Source organism: Camelus dromedarius, chromosome 34, assembly GCF_036321535.1.
Source record: "Camelus dromedarius isolate mCamDro1 chromosome 34, mCamDro1.pat, whole genome shotgun sequence".
NCBI lineage: Eukaryota > Metazoa > Chordata > Mammalia > Artiodactyla > Camelidae > Camelus > Camelus dromedarius.
This window is the reverse complement of record NC_087469.1, coordinates 9,660,152-9,678,753: the sequence shown is the minus strand read 5'-3', so window position 1 is coordinate 9,678,753 and position 18,602 is coordinate 9,660,152. Positions and strand designations below refer to the sequence as shown.

At 50.5% G+C, this 18,602-nt stretch overlaps 4 protein-coding genes across 11 annotated transcripts; 2 read left to right on the top strand and 2 right to left on the bottom strand.

Moving 5' to 3' along the window:
• Positions 1-697: 697 nt before the first annotated feature.
• SLC37A4 (solute carrier family 37 member 4) lies at positions 698-8,342 on the top strand. Of its 4 annotated transcripts, none has more exons than XM_031443535.2 (10): positions 698-738; positions 1,953-2,294; positions 3,197-3,429; positions 3,744-3,987; positions 4,482-4,640; positions 4,871-4,956; positions 5,473-5,586; positions 5,767-5,832; positions 6,190-6,328; positions 6,437-8,342. In XM_031443535.2, exons 2-10 carry the CDS (start codon positions 2,147-2,149, stop codon positions 6,601-6,603), a joined length of 1,356 nt encoding a protein of 451 aa, XP_031299395.2. In that variant the 5' UTR covers positions 698-738; positions 1,953-2,146; the 3' UTR covers positions 6,604-8,342. The 4 variants fall into 4 exon arrangements, with proteins under 4 accessions (XP_031299395.2, XP_064338199.1, XP_064338198.1 ...); XM_064482128.1 differs by lacking the exon at positions 698-738 and adding an exon at positions 789-1,377; XM_064482129.1 differs by lacking the exon at positions 5,767-5,832 and having other exon boundaries at positions 702-738.
• Positions 7,836-10,885, bottom strand: TRAPPC4 (trafficking protein particle complex subunit 4). The gene is made up of 5 exons (XM_031443538.2): positions 10,397-10,885; positions 10,063-10,237; positions 9,204-9,307; positions 8,459-8,585; positions 7,836-8,179 (listed from the first exon to the last, which is right to left on the bottom strand). Exons 1-5 carry the CDS (start codon positions 10,569-10,571, stop codon positions 8,101-8,103), a joined length of 660 nt encoding a protein of 219 aa, XP_031299398.1. The 5' UTR covers positions 10,572-10,885; the 3' UTR covers positions 7,836-8,100.
• Positions 10,886-10,912: 27 nt separating this feature from the next.
• On the top strand, positions 10,913-13,067 carry RPS25 (ribosomal protein S25). The gene is made up of 5 exons (XM_010981357.3): positions 10,913-11,066; positions 11,298-11,393; positions 11,970-12,153; positions 12,824-12,922; positions 13,018-13,067. Exons 1-4 carry the CDS (start codon positions 11,064-11,066, stop codon positions 12,916-12,918), a joined length of 378 nt encoding a protein of 125 aa, XP_010979659.1. The 5' UTR covers positions 10,913-11,063; the 3' UTR covers positions 12,919-12,922; positions 13,018-13,067.
• On the bottom strand, positions 13,031-18,425 carry CENATAC (centrosomal AT-AC splicing factor). 5 transcript variants are annotated; one of them, XM_064482131.1, is made up of 11 exons: positions 18,072-18,407; positions 17,818-17,981; positions 17,285-17,383; positions 16,930-16,996; positions 16,791-16,853; positions 16,423-16,487; positions 16,163-16,268; positions 15,083-15,113; positions 13,529-13,618; positions 13,322-13,454; positions 13,031-13,240 (listed from the first exon to the last, which is right to left on the bottom strand). In XM_064482131.1, the coding sequence occupies exons 1-11, from the start codon at positions 18,234-18,236 to the stop codon at positions 13,183-13,185; spliced, it is 1,041 nt and encodes a 346-aa protein (XP_064338201.1). In that variant the 5' UTR covers positions 18,237-18,407; the 3' UTR covers positions 13,031-13,182. The 5 variants fall into 5 exon arrangements, 4 of the variants coding, with proteins under 4 accessions (XP_064338201.1, XP_031299397.1, XP_064338200.1 ...); XM_031443537.2 differs by having other exon boundaries at positions 18,117-18,398; XM_064482130.1 differs by having other exon boundaries at positions 13,031-13,454; positions 18,072-18,404.
• Positions 18,426-18,602: the final 177 nt, after the last annotated feature.

The following is an 18,602-nucleotide window of genomic DNA, read 5'->3' as shown; positions in this document are numbered from 1 at the left end:
CAAAAAGACACCTGCACCCCAATGTTCATAGCAGCACTATTTACAATAGCCAAGACATGGAAGCACCCTAATTGTCCATCAACAGATGACAGGATAAAGATGTGGTATATTTATACAATGGAATACTATTCAGCCATAAAAACTGACAACATAACGCCATTTGCAGCAACATGGATGTTCCTGGAGAATGTCATTCTAAGTGAAGTAAGCCAGAAAGAAAAATACCTACCATATGAGATCGCTCATATGTGGAATCTAAAAAACACCATAAATATAAAACAGAAACAGACTCAGACATAGAATACAAATTTGTGGTTGCCAGGAGGATGGGGGGGTGGGAAGGGACTGGGATTTCAAAATGCAGAATAGATAAACAAGATTGTACTGTGTAGCACAGAGAAATATATACAGGATCTTGTGGCTGACGGAATGTGACAATGTATGCGTGTTCATGTATAACTGAGAAAGTGTGCTCTACACTGGAATTTGACACAACATTGTAAAATGAATATAACTCAATAAAAAAAATGTTTGAAACAAAAAAAAGAAGGGAAGTACGAGTCCGACCTCTAAGGGGCGCTGTCCTAGCCCAGGGACCAGCGTGACTCCCAGGCTGAAGTCCTAAATCTTCGGGGCAGATGCAGGCGGAGGCCCCGCCCCACTCAGGGCGCACGCGCATGCGCCCGCTGTGTCCCGCCGGCCCCGCCCCGTCCTACTCCGGCTCCCACCTCCGTTCAGGTACTGGGCGGTGTGCGGGGAAGGGGCGTCGCCTGGGCGGGACTGGAGGGGCAGTCTCAGGTGTTGCGGCTCCTTTGTTGGAGGCCCAGTTTCTGATCCAACCCGGAGCTGTTTCTGCGACTGCGGGTTCTGGGGTGGGGGCAGTCTCTGGGCCTGGGGGCCGCTGAGGCGCTGTCCCTGACGAGGACGCGTCCGCTCCTCTCTGTCGCACGTGTCCTGGCTCTCCGCACCTCTCCAGCCCCTACACCTGGGCCTCCGTCTGCTCCCAGCCCGAATCGGGTGTCCTGAGTAGCTTGAGGACACGGGGCTGGGCATGTGCCAAGAACCCGCCGCCTCGCTCCCTCCTCCCGCTTCTCCCCGCCCAGGGCCACCTCGCCAGGTTAAGCCACTCGGCGCCCGAAGCGAGGAGCCTTCGGCGGCCTACGTGCGGTCGCCTGCCCTGCTTGCGCCCACGCCTTCTGCTCCAATTGCTTTCCCAACCGAACAGAAAAGTTGGGGGCGTGTTGCCGGGTCCCAGGGAAGCAGGGTGCTTGGGCACTGTGCCTGAAGTCCGCCGCTGCGCCTTCCCGCCCACGCGCCATCCGGTCATGGTCCCTGAAGCCCCAGCCTGCCAGACCGGAGCCTACACTGACGTCAAGGGTAAAAGGGAGCTGAGGCGGCTGAGTGACCCAACCAGGAGCGCAGCGCCAGTGGGGCTTTTGGTGTGACCCCGTGGGACCTGAGCTAGGGAGTTCCTTCCCCCTTGCTTACGGTTCTGCAACTATCAATAAACAGTTACACCCTAACGTGTGCTAAGCATTGGGAGTTACAGGCTTGAGGTCAGTTCCAGAAGACGTGGAAGTGGGGGTGGTGATGGGGGGGGGGTGCGGGCGTGTGCAGAAACTAACCCTGCACTTAGTGCGGTGCCCAGCAACCAGTAAGCCCTCAACCTTCCCTGAATGAATGAGAAGGTAGGTGAGTGAGGGAGCAGGGCTGGGGAGGACAGCTCTCCATCCCACCCCTGCCTCCCCTGGGCTCAAGCAGACAAAAGTAATTAGGCTAAACCTTTAATCACAGCTGGTTTCACAGGCAGGCAGACAAGTAAGAGTGGAGAAAGGCAGAAGTCCTGGGGACACGGGGTACTGGCCTGGCGCAACGCACTGCCCGCCTCTCTGACCCCCTCCGGCCCCCACAGCTTGGCCTTCAGTAATCTCCTGTTTTCTTGTCTCCCTCAGGACACTGGGTTCCCTAGGAGCTGCCCCAGGCTTAATGATTGTCCAGAAGGTGGCTATAAAGGGAGCCTGGGAGGCTGGGCGGAGGAGGGAGCAGAAACCGCCTAACTCAGCAGATCGGGGCCCCGGGAGAGCCGCAGGCAGGCGCCGTGCTCAGAGGCTCCGCGTCCCGGCGGCAGGGCCGGCTCCCCCCCGCCATGGCGGCGCGAGGCTACAGCTATTACCGCTCTGTGATCTTCTCGGCCATGTTTGGCGGCTACAGCCTGTACTACTTCAACCGCAAGACCTTCTCCTTCGTCATGCCGTCATTGGTGGAGGAGATCCCCCTGGACAAGGATGCCCTGGGTGAGCCCCGGCAGGGCGGAGCGGTGGGCTCAGGGGCACGAGACCGGCAGGACAAGCTGGGTGTTTGTGCAGTGGGGTGTGCACAGGCATGTCGTGCGTGTGGAGTGCCCGTGCCCAGCAGAGGCCGGGGGCCGTGCACGTGCCCGAGGCTCTGAGACCCACGGGCACGAGGACCCATGCATCCGTGGGAACATGAGTGTGTGAAGGACTGTGGGCATGGGCTATGCATGTCTGAGGGCTGCTTATCTGATATGCGTGCGTGTGTGTGTGTGTGTGTGTGTGTGTGCGCGCGCGCGCGCGCCTGTGACCAACACGTGCACTGTGTGTTGTAAGGGTTCTGAGCATGGTTTCTGCATCTGCGTGGGTGCAAGCTAAGACTACAGGGCAAGCGCTGGCTGCTGACACTGAGCACTGGAAACTGGGAAGTTGTCTACAATGACTCCATGGGGCCTCGCCGGCCACCTTTCAGGAGGAATAAGATTCCTGACTCCAATTCTAAGCCTTCTGCCCCATGTTCAGAAGTGGGGCAACAGAACTGCCAGAGGCCCTGGGCTGGCATCCAGGGGGAGGGGAGAACCAGGCATATGAGAACCCCAGGGAGGAGAGTTGTCCTGTCCTGCTCCCTTCCACCCCTGACAGCTGCAGCTGGAACTCTCCAAAAGGCTGAAAAGTCGTGGGTCAGCCTGGGTCCAGTGCAGATGTTGAGTCAGGAGGTGTAGAGGGGCCCCTTGAATGAGTTTGGGTTCTAACACAGGCTCCTCCTATTCTTCTTGGAAGGAATCTGCCTCACCCTGCCAGGCACCTCTACACACCTGATCCCATGCCTTCCTCCACCCCTCCTGTGCCTCTGCCCCAGCCCCTAACCCCCCAGGTGTCCTGCTCCCCACTCCTCTCCACTGCAGGGCTCATCACCAGCAGCCAGTCGGCAGCCTACGCCATCAGCAAGTTCGTGAGTGGGGTGCTGTCTGACCGGATGAGTGCCCGCTGGCTCTTCTCTTCCGGGCTGCTCCTGGTCGGCCTGGTCAACGTTGTCTTCTCCTGGAGCTCCACAGTACCTGTCTTCGCTGCTCTCTGGTTCCTCAATGGCCTCGCACAGGGGCTGGGCTGGCCCCCATGTGGCAAGGTCCTGCGGAAGGTGAGTGTCTGCTTCAAAGGACCCAGTTTAGATTGGCATAGGGGACACCTAAGGAGCACATGGATGCACCAACACCTCCACCCTCAACCCAGAGCAGGTTCTTCAGTTCCAGTTCAGCTCCTGTTGCTCGTTGAGATATTTTAGGAGTCTGAACATGGTGGGATCAGGTGGCAGATGAGGGAATTGGCCCTGCCAAGTACAAGAGCCCTCTCCCTCACTGCTGTAATTTGAGCCTCTGGGTCTGCCCTACCTGACCCCCAGCTTCAATATGGACTGTAGGCTGGGCATCTACTCTGTCCCCTTCTACCCCACAGTGGTTCGAGCCATCTCAGTTTGGTACTTGGTGGGCCATCCTATCAACCAGCATGAACCTGGCTGGAGGGCTGGGCCCCATCCTGGCGACCATCCTCGCCCAGAGCTACAGCTGGCGCAGCACACTGGCCCTGTCCGGGGCACTGTGCATGGTTGTCTCCTTCCTTTGTCTCCTGCTCATCTACAATGAACCTGCTGATGTTGGACTCCGCAACCTGGACCCCACCCCCTCCAAGGGCAAGAAGGGTGAGCACCCACCCAAGCCGACCACTCGGGAACCTTCATTCATCATTCACCTGGCTGACTTTCATTGAGGGACTGGCTGAATGTCTGGCCCTGTGCTAGCCAGTAGATGTCGGGAAGGGGATGGTGATGGAAGAGTGGATGGGGAGTAAATAAAACTCCCTTCTGAGAGGCAGTTGAGTACCAGAGAAGTGGCAGAGCCAACAAATGCTAGGACTCATGTTATATCCTAGTCCTTCCTCACAACAGAGCCAGACTTCCCTTTGGGGACAGCATCCTAAGCTTAAGTGGCTTCCCCCACCCCTCCTCGGTTCTCATTTGTGGAGACCTGCAGTGGAGGGGAGAGGGCAGAGCAGTGGGTGAGGGGTTGACTTCCTGCTGATCCCTGGCTGTGTGGATGGACTTTGCCCCTGAGGCTAGTTAATGAGTGGTGGGGTTTCGGTGGGGCAGGGCAGCTGGAGCAGAGACTGAGGCCCGGCCTTCTCCCACCCTACCAGGCTCCTTGAAGGAGGAGAGTACCTTACAGGATCTGCTGCTGTCCCCCTACCTGTGGGTGCTCTCCACTGGCTACCTCGTGGTGTTCGGAGTAAAGACATGCTGTACTGACTGGGGCCAGTTCTTCCTTATCCAGGAGAAAGGACAGTCAGCCCTCGTGGGTGAGATGTGTTGGAACAGGGGTGGGCCTAGGAAGCAGGAGATTCAGGGACAGGACATTTCCCTCTATGCCCTTTCTTCTTTTCCTGAAACCGGGCACCATTCAGGCAGCTGTGGCCAGTCAACCTTGGGGACCCTGTACCTCTGGGTTTAAGCCAGTCTGGGACAACCCCAAGGTGTAACACCCTTCCACCCTTCCTTTCCCTCTTCCCGCCACAACTCCCCACTGCAGGGAGCTCCTACATGAGTGCCCTGGAGGTTGGGGGCCTTGTAGGCAGCATCGCAGCTGGCTACCTGTCAGACCGGGCCATGGCAAAGGTGAGTGGGCAGAAGGGACAGGAAGGAGGAGGGTCCCTTTAAATCTTCCCAGCATGACTGGGACAGGCACCAGAGAGGTGGGTGCCCTGGAGTGTAGGCAGGCTGGCATATGCTGGTTTAGGCTGGGTGAGGTGGGAACAATTTTCCAGGCTACTCTTTCTTTGTGAGGGAGGTGGGGATGAAGCTCTTGGGGAATGGCTTTTAGCCAATGTCAAGTGGAGCCAGAATTTCTCTCAGCCTAGCAGTGGGCTTCTCCATAGCCCCAGGGAGACTGGGGTTGGGGAAGGACTGGGTACAGCCTGCCAGCACGTGTCTGCCCCAAGTGGAGGAAGGGATGTTGTGGAGTTTGGCCTCAGAACATAATGAGCAGGTTCCAGGGCCTCCCAGAGCTGCCCCGGGCCAAGAACTGTGGTGGGATTGCCAAAGACCTGTCAGCAGAGGCCGGCTGTGTCAGAGTCCAGGTGTGGGGGTTCTCTGCTGCTCCTCTGGCTGATGGTGCCGGGACTGTATCCACAGGCAGGGCTGTCCGTCTACGGGAACCCCCGCCATGGCCTGCTACTGCTCATGATGGCTGGCATGACGGTGTCCATGTACCTCTTCCGGGTAACTGTGACCAGTGACTCCCACAAGGTAACTAAGGAGGGCCTGGCCCACAGCAGGCACAAGGGTGAGAAAGCGAGGGCCACTGACTCTCAGTCTCCCTCTCTCTGACCCTTCTCTGCCTCTCAGATTTCCCTTTTCAGTTCTGTTTGTACCTCAGTGCCCCCTCGACTCTGCGCCTGGTTTCTTCTCTTCTCTGTGCTCCTCTAGGATGTTGCTTTCTGGACTCCAGCTCTTCACCCTCTCGCTGAGCTCACAGGCTTTACGGAGAACGAGGTGCCTCATCTTTCTCTGGCTTTTCTCTTGGTGTGTCTCACCTTTGTCCTACCCACTCCACCTTGCCCTTAGCCAATCCAGCTTGCACAAATCCTACGAGGCAGCACCTGACTTGGAGGGATGGCTTCTGTACGTCCCTCACCCAGCCACACAGGCCCCTGGGTCGGTTACCTGGGGCACCTACTCTAGTTCTGCAGTCAGTGTTGGGAAGTGGTGTGTGTGTGTGTGTAGCAGGGTCACTTACTGTCTCCTTGCTGTAATTATTTGTTCCTGGGGCCAGGTGTTCTCCCCACTCTGCAGGGGTGGGTAGGTAGTAGGCTTTCTCACTCTAAATGCTACCCTGCCCTGCCCTTGCAGCTCTGGATCCTGGTGTTGGGAGCTGTATTTGGTTTCTCCTCTTACGGTCCCATTGCCTTGTTTGGAGTTATAGCCAACGAGAGCGCCCCCCCTAACTTGTGTGGCACATCCCATGCCATTGTGGGGCTCATGGCCAATGGTAAGTGATACCCCGCTGATGCCCTGCATATGGGCCAGCTAGGGGCTGGAGCAGGCTCCAGTGGCTTGAGCCTCGTAGTGACTCAGGCTCTTCCTTCCTCCCTGACAGTGGGCGGCTTTCTGGCTGGGTTGCCCTTCAGCAGCATTGCCAAGCACTACAGCTGGAGCACAGCCTTCTGGGTGGCTGAAGTGATCTGTGCGGCCAGCACAGGTGCCTTCTTCCTCCTACGAAACATCCGCACCAAGATGGGCCGAGCGCCCAAGAAGGCTGAGTGAAGTCAGCGCAGGCTCTGGAGCATCCCGTCCCACCTGTGGCCTTTCCCCTCCACGAGGCGGGGGAGGGAGAGAGGGGGCTGCTCTGGCTAGCACTGAATCTTTGACTTTCCCTTTCTGCGCCATTTCCCTTGGTGGTGCTGGAAGTTCAGTGGCTAATGAGGTCCCAGCTCCCCATCCAATTTCTATTTAAAAGACAACCTTTGTTCTTGGACTTCATTAGCTCCTATTTCCTGCCTTCAAACAGGAAACCCCTGCACTCAGGGAGTCTCCTGGGCCCTGCCCTATCCCCATCCCACCCCATCCCCACCTGAGGTGAGGCTTCTCCTGCAGCAGCAGGGCAGCAATGGGCCATGACGTCTGCCCGAACGCTCTCAGCAGGGGGCAACTGCTACTGCCCATACCTTGGACAGCAGGGGAAGAGGGGAGATACCACTCTCACCAATACCCTGGGTACAGTAGAGGGTATGGGTGGGAGGATACAAAGACTTGTCATAGAAAACTAAAACTAGATTTGATACTAAACACTGTTACTAATTCTTTCAAAAGGGGTAATACAAGCCAGAGATGGCTTTCTTTGGGAAATACTCCCTTAAAACCTGCTTCTTCCACCCAAGAGAGAGACTTCATTTCCCTGGAATGGGAATGTTGAGGTATGGATGGACTCCTTTAACCTCATGTCTCCCCTGCCTTCAACTTCACACTGTTTAAATCAGTGAATGTTTTGGAGATGAAGCTACTGGGTTTCAGGCGGGTTAAATAACTTGATGGAGGGAGACAACAGAACACCCACTGACAGTGTAGTCAGAAAGCCTGGGTTCCAACCCAGTCTGCTGATAACTAGATTAAGACTTTGAGGCAGAGTTTGTACCTTACTAAATCTCATCTGTAACAGACATAGAATGTACATCCCCCTCCCCCCTCCAAGGTAAGGGTGAGGATTTAATGAGATAAAGCAGTAAAAACCCAGCTGTAAGCACTTGATAAATGTTCCATCATCATTTTCATTGTCATCATCACCACCACACCCACCCCCTAGGAAGTCAGGAGCAATTCTGGAACTAGGTCCAAGGCTCTTGATTCAAAGTCCCATGTTCATTCATTCACTTAATGAACACATATTTGTTTTGTTTTCTACTAGAACATAGTTATCTCATCTTCCCAGAATTCCCTTAACATTCCTGTCTCCCATCCTGAGCCTTTCCCCCCAAACCATCAATTAGGATAGCAAACACTGAGATCAAAGGAATGTTTATTACAGAATTTATGGGCCTACCTCCTCCATAAATAATCTGTACAGAGTTGGGAAGTAGGACCATGATAGACACAGGAGAGAAGAGAGCATGGTATTAAGGCTCAGGGATCAGTACACGTTCAGGCTCAGCATCCTCCCATTTTCAAGTGCACTAGCAAGGCTGCTGGGACCTCTATCCGAGTGGAAACAGCACAACCCCTGCAGCAGGATGTCTCAGATTTTGAGGGGCCTACTGCAGGTTCAGCCTATGACCCAGGTCCAAAAGTTCCAGCCTTCTCTGCCACCTCCAGGGCTAACTTCAGGTTCTGGTCAAACAGCTCACACCTAGGCCGGCCCCAGGGGGCACAAATAAGGACAAAGTGTGAGGCCTGAGGCTCTCTCCACTTTGGGTGCAGAAGCAGAGCCAGTGGAAATTCTGCTTGAAGAAGGACATGAACCCCAAGGGAAGTCTTTGGTTTTCAAAAAAAAATAAATAACTAAAAGGCTAGTCACTTCTGATTTGTTTAAAAATAACTCTATTGCACTTGAAAATAACATTGGGAAAGAGCATACAGGGAGGGACAAGGAGGCTTTGCTCAGTATCTGGGGAGTGGGACCACATACCTGATGGGCATCTCCAGGGAGTAAAACGGATTCTTCAGGGCAAAGTCTGAGTAAATCTCATAAATCTTTCGTAGAAGAGAATCTATCCCAGCCTGCCTAGGATCCGCCAGCACCACAAACTTGATTCCTGGAGAGGGCCGAGAATGGTCACCAAAGGGTAAAGAAAGCAAATAATGTCACCCTGTGGTTGTACAGCACTTTCATAAGCCCATTTTTTATTTTATCTTTATTGCTACATAAAGCACAGAAGGCAAGATTCTGAATCTACAGGTGAGACCAGAGAAGAGAAGTAACTATCACATCACCCAGCTGATTGAGAGACCGGGCTTTTAGTTATAGCTCTGTCAATTACTTCTGGCTTTGGGGTCCCTCAGTAGAAGGTGCCAAGTAGGGATCAAACTCAGGCAGTTTTCAATGATCTGCATTCAGGGCGTTATGCAATGGCACGATCCAAAGGCCATTTCCATTTGGCATTCAAATTTCATTTTGGAATAACATTTACACCTTCCAAGACATGTGCAGTATGAGATAACATCACTGTGAGTTTTATCTGTGCCCAGGATAACCAGGGCTGAGCATGCTGAGTTGGCATCAGATTAAATATTGGCCTTAGATTAACAAAATAAACTGCAGTTGTCCCAGAAAAGGCTAACCACCACCCCTTTGCTTACAAAGGCCAACTCTGCTCAATTCCATCCCCCAACCTGCCCCAATGCATCCCTCTAGACTATCCAGAGGCGTGTACCTGTCAGTGTCTGGAAGCAGTGCAGTTTGAATGTGTCTGTCTCCAGCATCTCAATGCCTGAGCTGCCCTGTTCGGGAGACAGCTGGGAGCCGATTGCGAACAGCCTATTTGCAAAGGAGGCAAAGTTGGGAATGCACTTCACTGCTATGACGGAGTGCTTTTCAAACTTTTCCACTGAAGTGACCCTTATCTGCTGAGGAGTTCACATTATAGCCTGAGACAGAAAAAGTGGTGTGAACTGCCTGGCAGCAGTATCAAGATTTCTTAAAAATTCATTTGGTGGGGGAGGGTATACCTCAAGTGGTAGAGTGCATGCTTAGCACACACAAGATCCTGGGTTCGTTCCCTAGTACTTCCTCTACAAATAAACAAGTTAAGCTTTAACTACCTCCCCCGCAGAAAAAAAAGAATTTTTTAATCCATCTAAATTCTGCATGTATTTTACATTCATACTTGGCTACAACATTTAACACTGAAAACGTAAAGTTAACATTCTGGAAATACATGCCATGTTTACTCACCTGGTGGCTACGCACAACCAGCACATCTCATACCACAGATGACAGGAAAAGATCTTAAATATCATCATTTAGCTCAATGCCTTACCTTAAAGACGGAGAACCTACAACTCACAGGAAAGAAGCTGATTTAGGCAATATCATACCTCTACCAGTATTTCCTAAAGTCTTGTCATACAGGATCAGTTCCTCTTTTCATCACACAAGAACTGACGATTTAAAAGGAGGTACAGACAGGCAAAAACCAAGGTTCAAGAGTCTGAGCGTAGAACCACAGCAACTCGGCCAGCCTATGAGCCAAGTGAAGACCAACAGAACCTAGGAAGGATTGGAGAACTTACGAGTGGAACATGGAGGCCAGCATGAGCTTCTCATTGGAGGTGAGGCGAGGCCGGCCAAATCGAATGGACACCGGGTAGTTAGCAGGGTTGCCCAGGTACTCCAGCACCTCTTTCCCATCCGCCGTGTACTTGCCGTTCACGTCCACACCGTTGATGGCCAGCACTGCGTGGCCCACTGCAGAGGCGAAGCAAAGCGTCAAGGAGTCTCAGCGTGGATCCCGCCAAGGTGACAAGGGACTCCGCCCCAAACCCTCCCTCACTCCGCCCCCAGCCCAGAGACGCCAGCCCACTGCGGCAGCACCAGGCCCCGCCCCGGGGCCAAAACCTAACCGACCCCGGATGCCGTCGCGCTGGCCGAAGGCAACCAGCACGCGCTCGTCGTGTAGCTTGAGCAGCAGATCAAGCGGGTAACTGAAGGTCTTCTCAGCCTCAGCCCGAGGCGCGTAGCTGTCCAACTGGTAAATGAGGCCGCCAGCTTTGTTCACCACGTACACACTGAAAATCGCCATGACTGGGCCGCGGCTGCGGGACTGGGTTTCCGCCTCCTGCTTCCGGTCCCGCCCCGGATCCACAGCACGAGACCTGCCCCCGGACCTGTTTCCCCGTCTCGGCCCTGGCGCGCGGCCCGCTACAGCGCTTGCGCACTTGGAGCACGCTGGGGTGTCTATGACGCGGAAAGGTCAGTTGCCGGGACTTGGAATTTTTTTTCCGTTCCTTTTTCTCGATTCTTAGTGCCGGAAATAGCAAAGTGTGACCGCTTCCCAACTCGCGGCAAAGTCCAACAAGCTGGGGCAGCGGGGACGGCGTGCTCCCACTTCCGTAGCCAGTTCCGGGCCCGAGCTGGGACTGCGCCTCCGGACTTCCTCCGCTCGGCTCCGCCCCTTGCCCCGGAAGCACTCCTAGCGGGCGGAGGTTTCTGGGTTTGTTCGCGAGCTGTGCTTCCTTTTTGTCCGACATCTTAGCGAAGCGGTAGTGGTAGCAGCTGCTCTCCAGGCTTCGCTATGGTGAGTTCGGGGGGAAAGCCGGTGTAATTCTGGGGGCGGGCGGTGCTGGCGCGCGGTTTGGGCCTCATCAGAGGAGGGCTTCCAGAACTGCCGGACTGCGTTTCTAGGCGGGCGTGCTGTTCCTTCCCCCATGTGCTTCGGCAGTGGAGTCTGGCTAGGGTGGCGGCGCAGGAGTAGTGGGAGCATGGGGCTGCCTTATGATCCGGCCGCATTCCTGCTTTTCTTCTGCAGCCGCCCAAGGACGACAAGAAGAAGAAAGATGCCGGAAAGTCAGCCAAGAAAGACAAAGATCCGGTGAACAAATCTGGGGGCAAGGCCAAAAAGAAGGTAGGAGTGGTCTTCCCCTCGAAGAGTGAGGGAGACTTGGGGCGTGGGGCCCATGAAGCTGTACTGAGTGATGTATATATAGCAAGTGGCTTTTAAGGTCGTGAAGTCTTAGAGTCAGAGTATTAGAGCTTACGTTCACATCACCATTCATTCTGTTTTTCCCTCATTTGGAGAGTGGCGGGGTACGTACTACTTGGAAATTAAACATTTATTAAACAAAACATTTGTTACGATGCTTAACGCATAGTATTACTTTAATTGGTTCCGTGGGGCTCGGCCCATATCTGAAAGTATCCAATGCATGGTGGCCTTTTTTTTCTTTTTCCAATCGAATGAATCTTTGATGTCATTAGTGGTAAACAGGGTCTCTTACTTTGTAGCTTGGCTGAATCTTAATTTGCAGATCTAATGCAAATTCTGAATTTCGTAGGTTCGTGTTCCAAGGAACACAGCCACCCTCTCAGTATAGCCGTGCAAACATGGAAGAGATTTGTCTGACACAGGTTGACGGGAGGAGTGACAGACTGCTTCTTCCAGGAGGACTGACTGTTTTCCTTTTCTTTTTTTTGTGAGCAGAAGTGGTCCAAAGGCAAAGTTCGCGACAAGCTTAATAACCTAGTCTTGTTTGACAAAGCGACATATGACAAACTCTGTAAGGAAGTTCCAAACTATAAGCTTATAACCCCAGCCGTCGTCTCTGAAAGACTGAAGATTCGTGGTTCCCTGGCCAGGGCAGCCCTTCAGGAGCTCCTTAGTAAAGGTGAGAGGGGTGCATTGTATATGTATGCTTTTGCACCTTAAATTGGCTTGACTGTTAGCAATTTTAAACACTTTTACTGAATTTTAAAAAGTAGGCTAGGTGCAGGCTGACCAGTGGTTGTTGGTAACAATTCTAATATGTTACTCTTAGGATAGACCCTAAACTAAAGCAGGGTTCTTAGCCATTTGTGCCATGGACCTCTTTGACAGTTTGGTGAAGCCCAAGGATCCGTTATGTTTTCAGGTGAATGAAATAAATACATAGAGTTACAGAGAAAACACAACTATATTGAAATATTACCAATGAAATATTAACACAAATACTGAAATATGCATCAACATTTTAAAATCAAATGATTTAAAATGGGGTCTATCTACCATAATTTCACATCGGTATAAATGAGTATATAAATATTTCAAGCTACTTGTAGGGCCTAATATGAAAGTAGAGATTTTTAAGTTACAGTAAAGTTCTATAAAGGTGGCTATCCCAAGAATAGGTAATGAGTCCCCTCATTTAAAAAGAGTGAGTCAGATTATCACCAAGAAATGTAGGCATGCCTGCTCATGCTCAAATTCAGCATTTCTATTTCCCCAAAATAAACTACTAGCTATTTCTAGTGTCTATTGAGTAGTACTGCTGTGTGAAAACTTTCATCTTTTTTCCCTAGGACTTATTAAACTGGTTTCAAAGCACAGAGCTCAAGTGATTTACACCAGGAACACCAAGGGTGGAGATGCCCCAGCTGCTGGTGAAGATGCATGAACAGGTGAGCAAGAACCCAGGGACTCGTGGTGTAGGAAGTATGCATCCCCTTCACAAGGCTCTGTGGTTCTGATCCTTTTAATTTTTTTTTATTTACAGGTCCCACCAACTGTACATTTTGAAAAATAAAACTTTATTAAATCAAACAAGTTGGTATGTCTGTTTTCCTAAGAAAGGTAGTTACAAAGGACAATATAGCAAGTATGTGTTTGTTGACTTGGTTTTGAGCCTTATTATGGTTGCTGGAAACACATCAGGAAACCATTAGTTTTTTTTCTTTACATGACTGTTTCTTGCTGCAGCTTCAGTTTTGAATTGATGTCTGAAAGGAAGGAAGGGTTAGCAGGACACAGGCTGAGATCCAAAGGGGTGGTGGGTTGGTGTCCTGACACTGGGCTCATACCTGGATTGCCAGCGGCGTCCGTTATTCCAGACCCGGCCAAAGGAGGGCAGCCAGCCTGCACTGGTGCTAGAGCTGTGATCAAAGTTGGCCCCAACTCTGTCTGGTGGGAGTTTCTTCAATTTCTGTTTTTCCTCTACGACAAGTAGAGTTTTATTTGAGTAGGAAGACTTTAAAAACCCGCCACGATTCCTGAATTAGTTAACTTACTTTCTTTAAGAAACTCTTCATAAGAGGGTCCTATTAGTTGGTTCACAGAGCTGTATTCCTCATCTTGCAACATCCAGGGAGGTGTGGCACCTGGAAAAGGAAGACCCTTTAGGAAGAAATTAAGGCACTTGAATTTTTTTAACCTTCAGGCTGTTGTGAAACATACCCTAGCTATAAGCTTGTACTTGAGAACTGTAAATATTCAAAGGTAAAATTCAGGAATTCTGGACCATAGGAAGTTGAGGGTTCTAGGCTAATTTAAAGCAACATATCTTACATGTGCTGATACTTAAAAGCTTTACTGAGGTGTAATTAACGTACAGCAAAGTACACGTATTTAAGATACACAATTTGAAAAAACCACAATCAAGGTACTGAACATAACCTCCATGTATTCTTGTGCCTCTTTAAAATATTTTCTTTCAGTATTCCCCATACCCCTTTCCCAGCCCAGGCAACCACTGATAATATTGCTATAGTTTGTATTGTCTATAAATGGAATACAATGTGCTCTTTTGTGTACCTTTAAGCATATTATTTTGAGATTTCTGTGTTGCATGTATCAGTAGTTCTTTGTTGAGTATTCTTTGCATTTGTTCATTTGTTGAGGCACATCTGGACTTCTTTCCTCCTGTTTTGTGTTGCTACAAATAAAACTATGACAATTTGTGAAAGCCTTTGTGTAGTCATGCTTTGTCTTAGGATGGCTGGATCATAATGGAGGTTGTATGTTTAACTTTTTAAGAAATTGCCGAACTGTTTTCCAAAGTGGGAATGCCATTTTACATTCCCAGCAGCAGTGTGTTAGAGTTCCTGCATACATATATGGTCAGTCTTTAGCTATTCTGATGAGCATCATTTTATATGCCTTTATTCATATATTCAGGATAGAAGTCCTTTCATTAAATAGTGCTTTATGTTTTTTTTTAATGTACGTTTATTATGCTAAAGTTTGTAATCTATTTTTCAAACAGTATTTTTTTCTCTCAGTTGAAATACTGGGAGATGAGTGGCTATAGTGTGGCTGATGCCATGGTGGGCACTGTCCAGGGCAGACTTCTCTGTGGCTGTTTGCAAGGAGCTTTAATTCATACTCTCATTTTCAAAATGGCATGTATTCTTGCCATTGAAGAATAATCCTCATAGTTCTGCTTTTTAAAAAATAAAAAATATTAAGTGTATTATTGCAAAAAATACTTCAGCAAATGAATATAAAACGTCTCCTCTTAGGATCAAACTAAGACACACACTCATATACTGATAGAACATATGAGAATTACTAAGTGACATTTTCTAACTTTTAAGACACCTTAGATCGGAAAGTTGGAAAAAAAAATCTGAACAGGTGGATGTATATGTTACTTTGGGCAAAGCTACTGAGCTACTCAGATGCATTTGAAATAGATGTCTTGGGTACTCTCCTACCGGTGAAACCTAGAACCCCAGAGTGTGTCTGAAAGACCCAACTTTGTTGAGTAGATAGTGCTCTAGCAACTTTATTCTTTAAAAAAAAATTGCCTGTTATGGTTTGAGAAACATTACCCTGGGCCTTACCTGAGTGGATGTTACCAACTCCTGGTGTATCCTGTAGTTGGAAATGGGAGGGAAAAAAAATCCTAGATAAGAAAGCCAAGAGATGATAGGATAGTCATAGTCTAGAGAAAGGGGAAATTTTACAGGAGGTAGATGGAACACTGTAACAATGATAATTCTGCAACCGGGTTGATGTTAGTCTTAAGAACACAATAAATCACTGAAAGACAGTCCTGTCCTCACCAGACTCAAGGTCTTGATAGTGGAGATGTCCAAAATAGAGTGCCTACTACATGCTAGGTAAACAAAACCCTTTGCTCACAGAGCACATGTTATTGGGGAAGAGAAGTATAAATTACACAAGTTAAAAAAAATTACACAAATTTAACTCACAGCTTTTTACACAGTAATACATCCATTTATAACATGATCTGTTCAGATAAACTGTTCCTTGAAAAAGTGACATTTGTGCTAAGACCTGAAGGATGGTAAGCATTATGTAGGTGATGAAGGAAGGTGTATCATTTAAGGCAATGGCAATTACATGTGCAAAAGCAGGGAGGAGCCCAGCATGGCTGGAGTACAGAATGTAAGAAGTGAGGCAGTGACTTTGGCAGTGTTTGAGACAGAACTGCAGAGTAGGAATTGTTCCAAGGTGGAACGGGAGCCAACTCATATTCAGGAGGTAGAATAGTTAAGACAAACTCATCGACAGGATGTGGGAGATAAAAGAGAAGGAGGGAATATGGATCTGTATCTACAGTTATTGGAAATAACAGGAGTGGTGGGGGTTAGTTTCAGGTGCCTGGGGGTTATAAATATCCTGTACTGAGCTGGAACTATAGATTCTACAGAGATTTAGGGGTTGGCACTCCTACGTGGCAAGGGGTGGGGGGTCAATGTGTGGATAAGATCACCATGAGGAAAGGTCTAGTGGAATGAGACTAAGGGACAGTGCAGCAAGAGGGAAAAGCCTGCAGAGAAGAGAGGAATAGCCAGAATACACACACACAAAAAAAAAAAAAAAAAAAAACAAGGGACATGCGTATCCTGCCAACTGAGGGGGCATTGGCTCTTTCCTGGCTTTCTTATCTATTGTACCTGATGGCCAATGAATGTCAGAGATTGTCCTGTCTCCATCCAGTCAAGCTCTGGGGCTGGTGGCAGGTCCAAGTATGAGGGCTGCTGTGAGGTGGAGGCTACTTGGCTGAAAAAGACAAACAGGAGCCAGGCTGGCAGATGAGGTCCTTGAGCCACGAGGATGGCAAAGATGAGATTTGTTCCCATTTCCTGGCCAAAAGGTTGCAGAATGCTCTAAGAGATGCCAGAACTCCCAACAAGAGGTTTCCTGACAATCTTACCTGTTTGTTCCTTTCCAGCTTCCAGGTGCCGAAGAGCCCTCTTCTGGGTCTGGCACTGCCTGAGGCTGAGTTTGATTCAGGAAAAATAAATGTGTCTAGGATGCGAAAGAGTTTGCCTAGGCCATGCTCCCACCCTCCAAAAGTAAATAATTGTCCATCTTGCAAACTTTTCCCTCCCTCCCAGCCCTGCCCACATCATCTACTGACAAGGCCTGCCCCCTGGTGGGCAGGTAAGGAAATTCAAGCCGAGCAGATGAAGCATGGAGTCCATGAATTCTCTTAAGAGCTGGCAGGTGAAATGCTGGACATGGGAGAACCAGGAATCAGTGGATTTGGATACTGCTCTGGCTCCTCCGAGGGAAACCAACCTCTAAGACAGACCGAACCACCTCCTGCCGGCTGTGCTCCACCTCACGGATCTGAGCTGCCATCTGTGGGAGAGAGGCTGCTTAGATAGGTACAAGATAGTGGGGGCTGGGTCCTTCAGAAGACTTTCCTGTAACTCACCTCTTTGATCACCTCATCCTCTTTTTCCTCATAGGAATCCAGACCTTTCACCACAGACTTCTTGAATCTAAAAAGAAAAAGGGCAAGTCAGCCCAGAAACCCAATCCCTGCCAGCTGCAAAAAGATCATCAGTAGGTCATTTTTCCTCTAAATTTTGAATAATTTCAAACTCCAAGAAACAAAATAGTACAAGGAACACCCGTGAACCTCTTCCCCAGATTTACTGTTAACATTCTGCCATACCAGCTCCACTGGCTCTATTACACACACATTTCCTGGAGGAAGCTCCAGTACCTGACACAGACACAGAGAATCTACACTTTGCCACTCTTATCATTCGTAACCAGTGACTTACCGTGCATAATCCTGGGGGGAGATCAGAAACTTCTCTTTCATGTGGAACTCAGCCTTGTTCTCCCACCAGAATCTGTTGGTTGCTTTCTTGTGCTCGGGGCTGAGAACGGAGAGGACAAGTAATCTCAATGGTAGATTACAGAACATTACTCAGACATCTAGGCATTAGATAAATAATGCAAACTGACACCTGGGTTTCTACCTCTGGGAAAGGCTGAGGGAAAATTACTGTCAGTAGTCTCTTCCAGATCTACAGTCTCTCTGTTCCAATACAAATGGGAGAATTCGAGAGGAAGTGATGGGAGGTTACTTGACTGAGCCAGCTGCCCAGCCGGCTTTCCCAGCTAGACTGCCACCACTGGGACCGTAGCAGCTACAAGCCCCCTGCCCCTCAAGGTTGGCAATGCCTGTAAAATGACCCAATCATCCACCCTGATCAAATCACAAAAGCGTTCTTCCTCTCACCCATTCTAAACTCTCCCTCCCACAAATATACACAGCTGCGCAGGATGCGGCTCCCGGCCCGGCGCTCACCTGGCCAGATGCTCCAGCAGCCCCCCGTGCAGCACTGTCAAGTTTCCGTGGCTCAAGTGTTTCCGCACCTCACAGCCGCAGCACAGGCACCAGCAGCACCGCTCGTGCTCGGGCACGTAACGCTCCACCTGTGCGGCTCGGATGGCCTTCCGGGCGGCCTCCACCTGCCGCGGAGAAGATGCCAAGGAGGAAAGGCTAAGTAGGACCCTAGTGGGACTCCCAAATCCCACCCCCTCGGGCACTGCCCTGCCCACCATGCTCCAGGCGGTCCATGGTCCCCTCCAATCTCCCATGCGCACCTGCGGCAGGAGCCGCTCCAAAGCCACCTTCAGCTGCCGCTGGTGCTTGCGACTGTAGACGTGTCCGCGACCGCAGAAGAAGGTCTGGCGGCACAGAGGGCAGCGCTCCGGCGGCGCCATCCTCCCGGGACTGGGAAACCGCGGCGCGCAGCCGCTCCTTGGCCGCCCGTTGACCTCTGACCCTTCGGGGGCGGGGCGAACCCAGCGGCCCCTGCGACCCCCAGCGGCGGGCAGGAGCCATTGCAAGCACTTCTACGGCTGCGCGGGATTTTCTTCCGGCTCCCTCAGTGATCACGTGTAAACGCAGCCAGTCTTCAACATCCTCAGATGTTGTCTGGCTAATAAAGGTGGTCAGGTGCTCACTGTGCATCCAGAGCTCTACATTAACTACCTCACGTAATCCTCACAATAACCCTATGCGGTGTACTAATATGGACATTTTAAAAGCGGGAAACTGGGCCATGAAAGAAGAAGGAACTTTGTGAA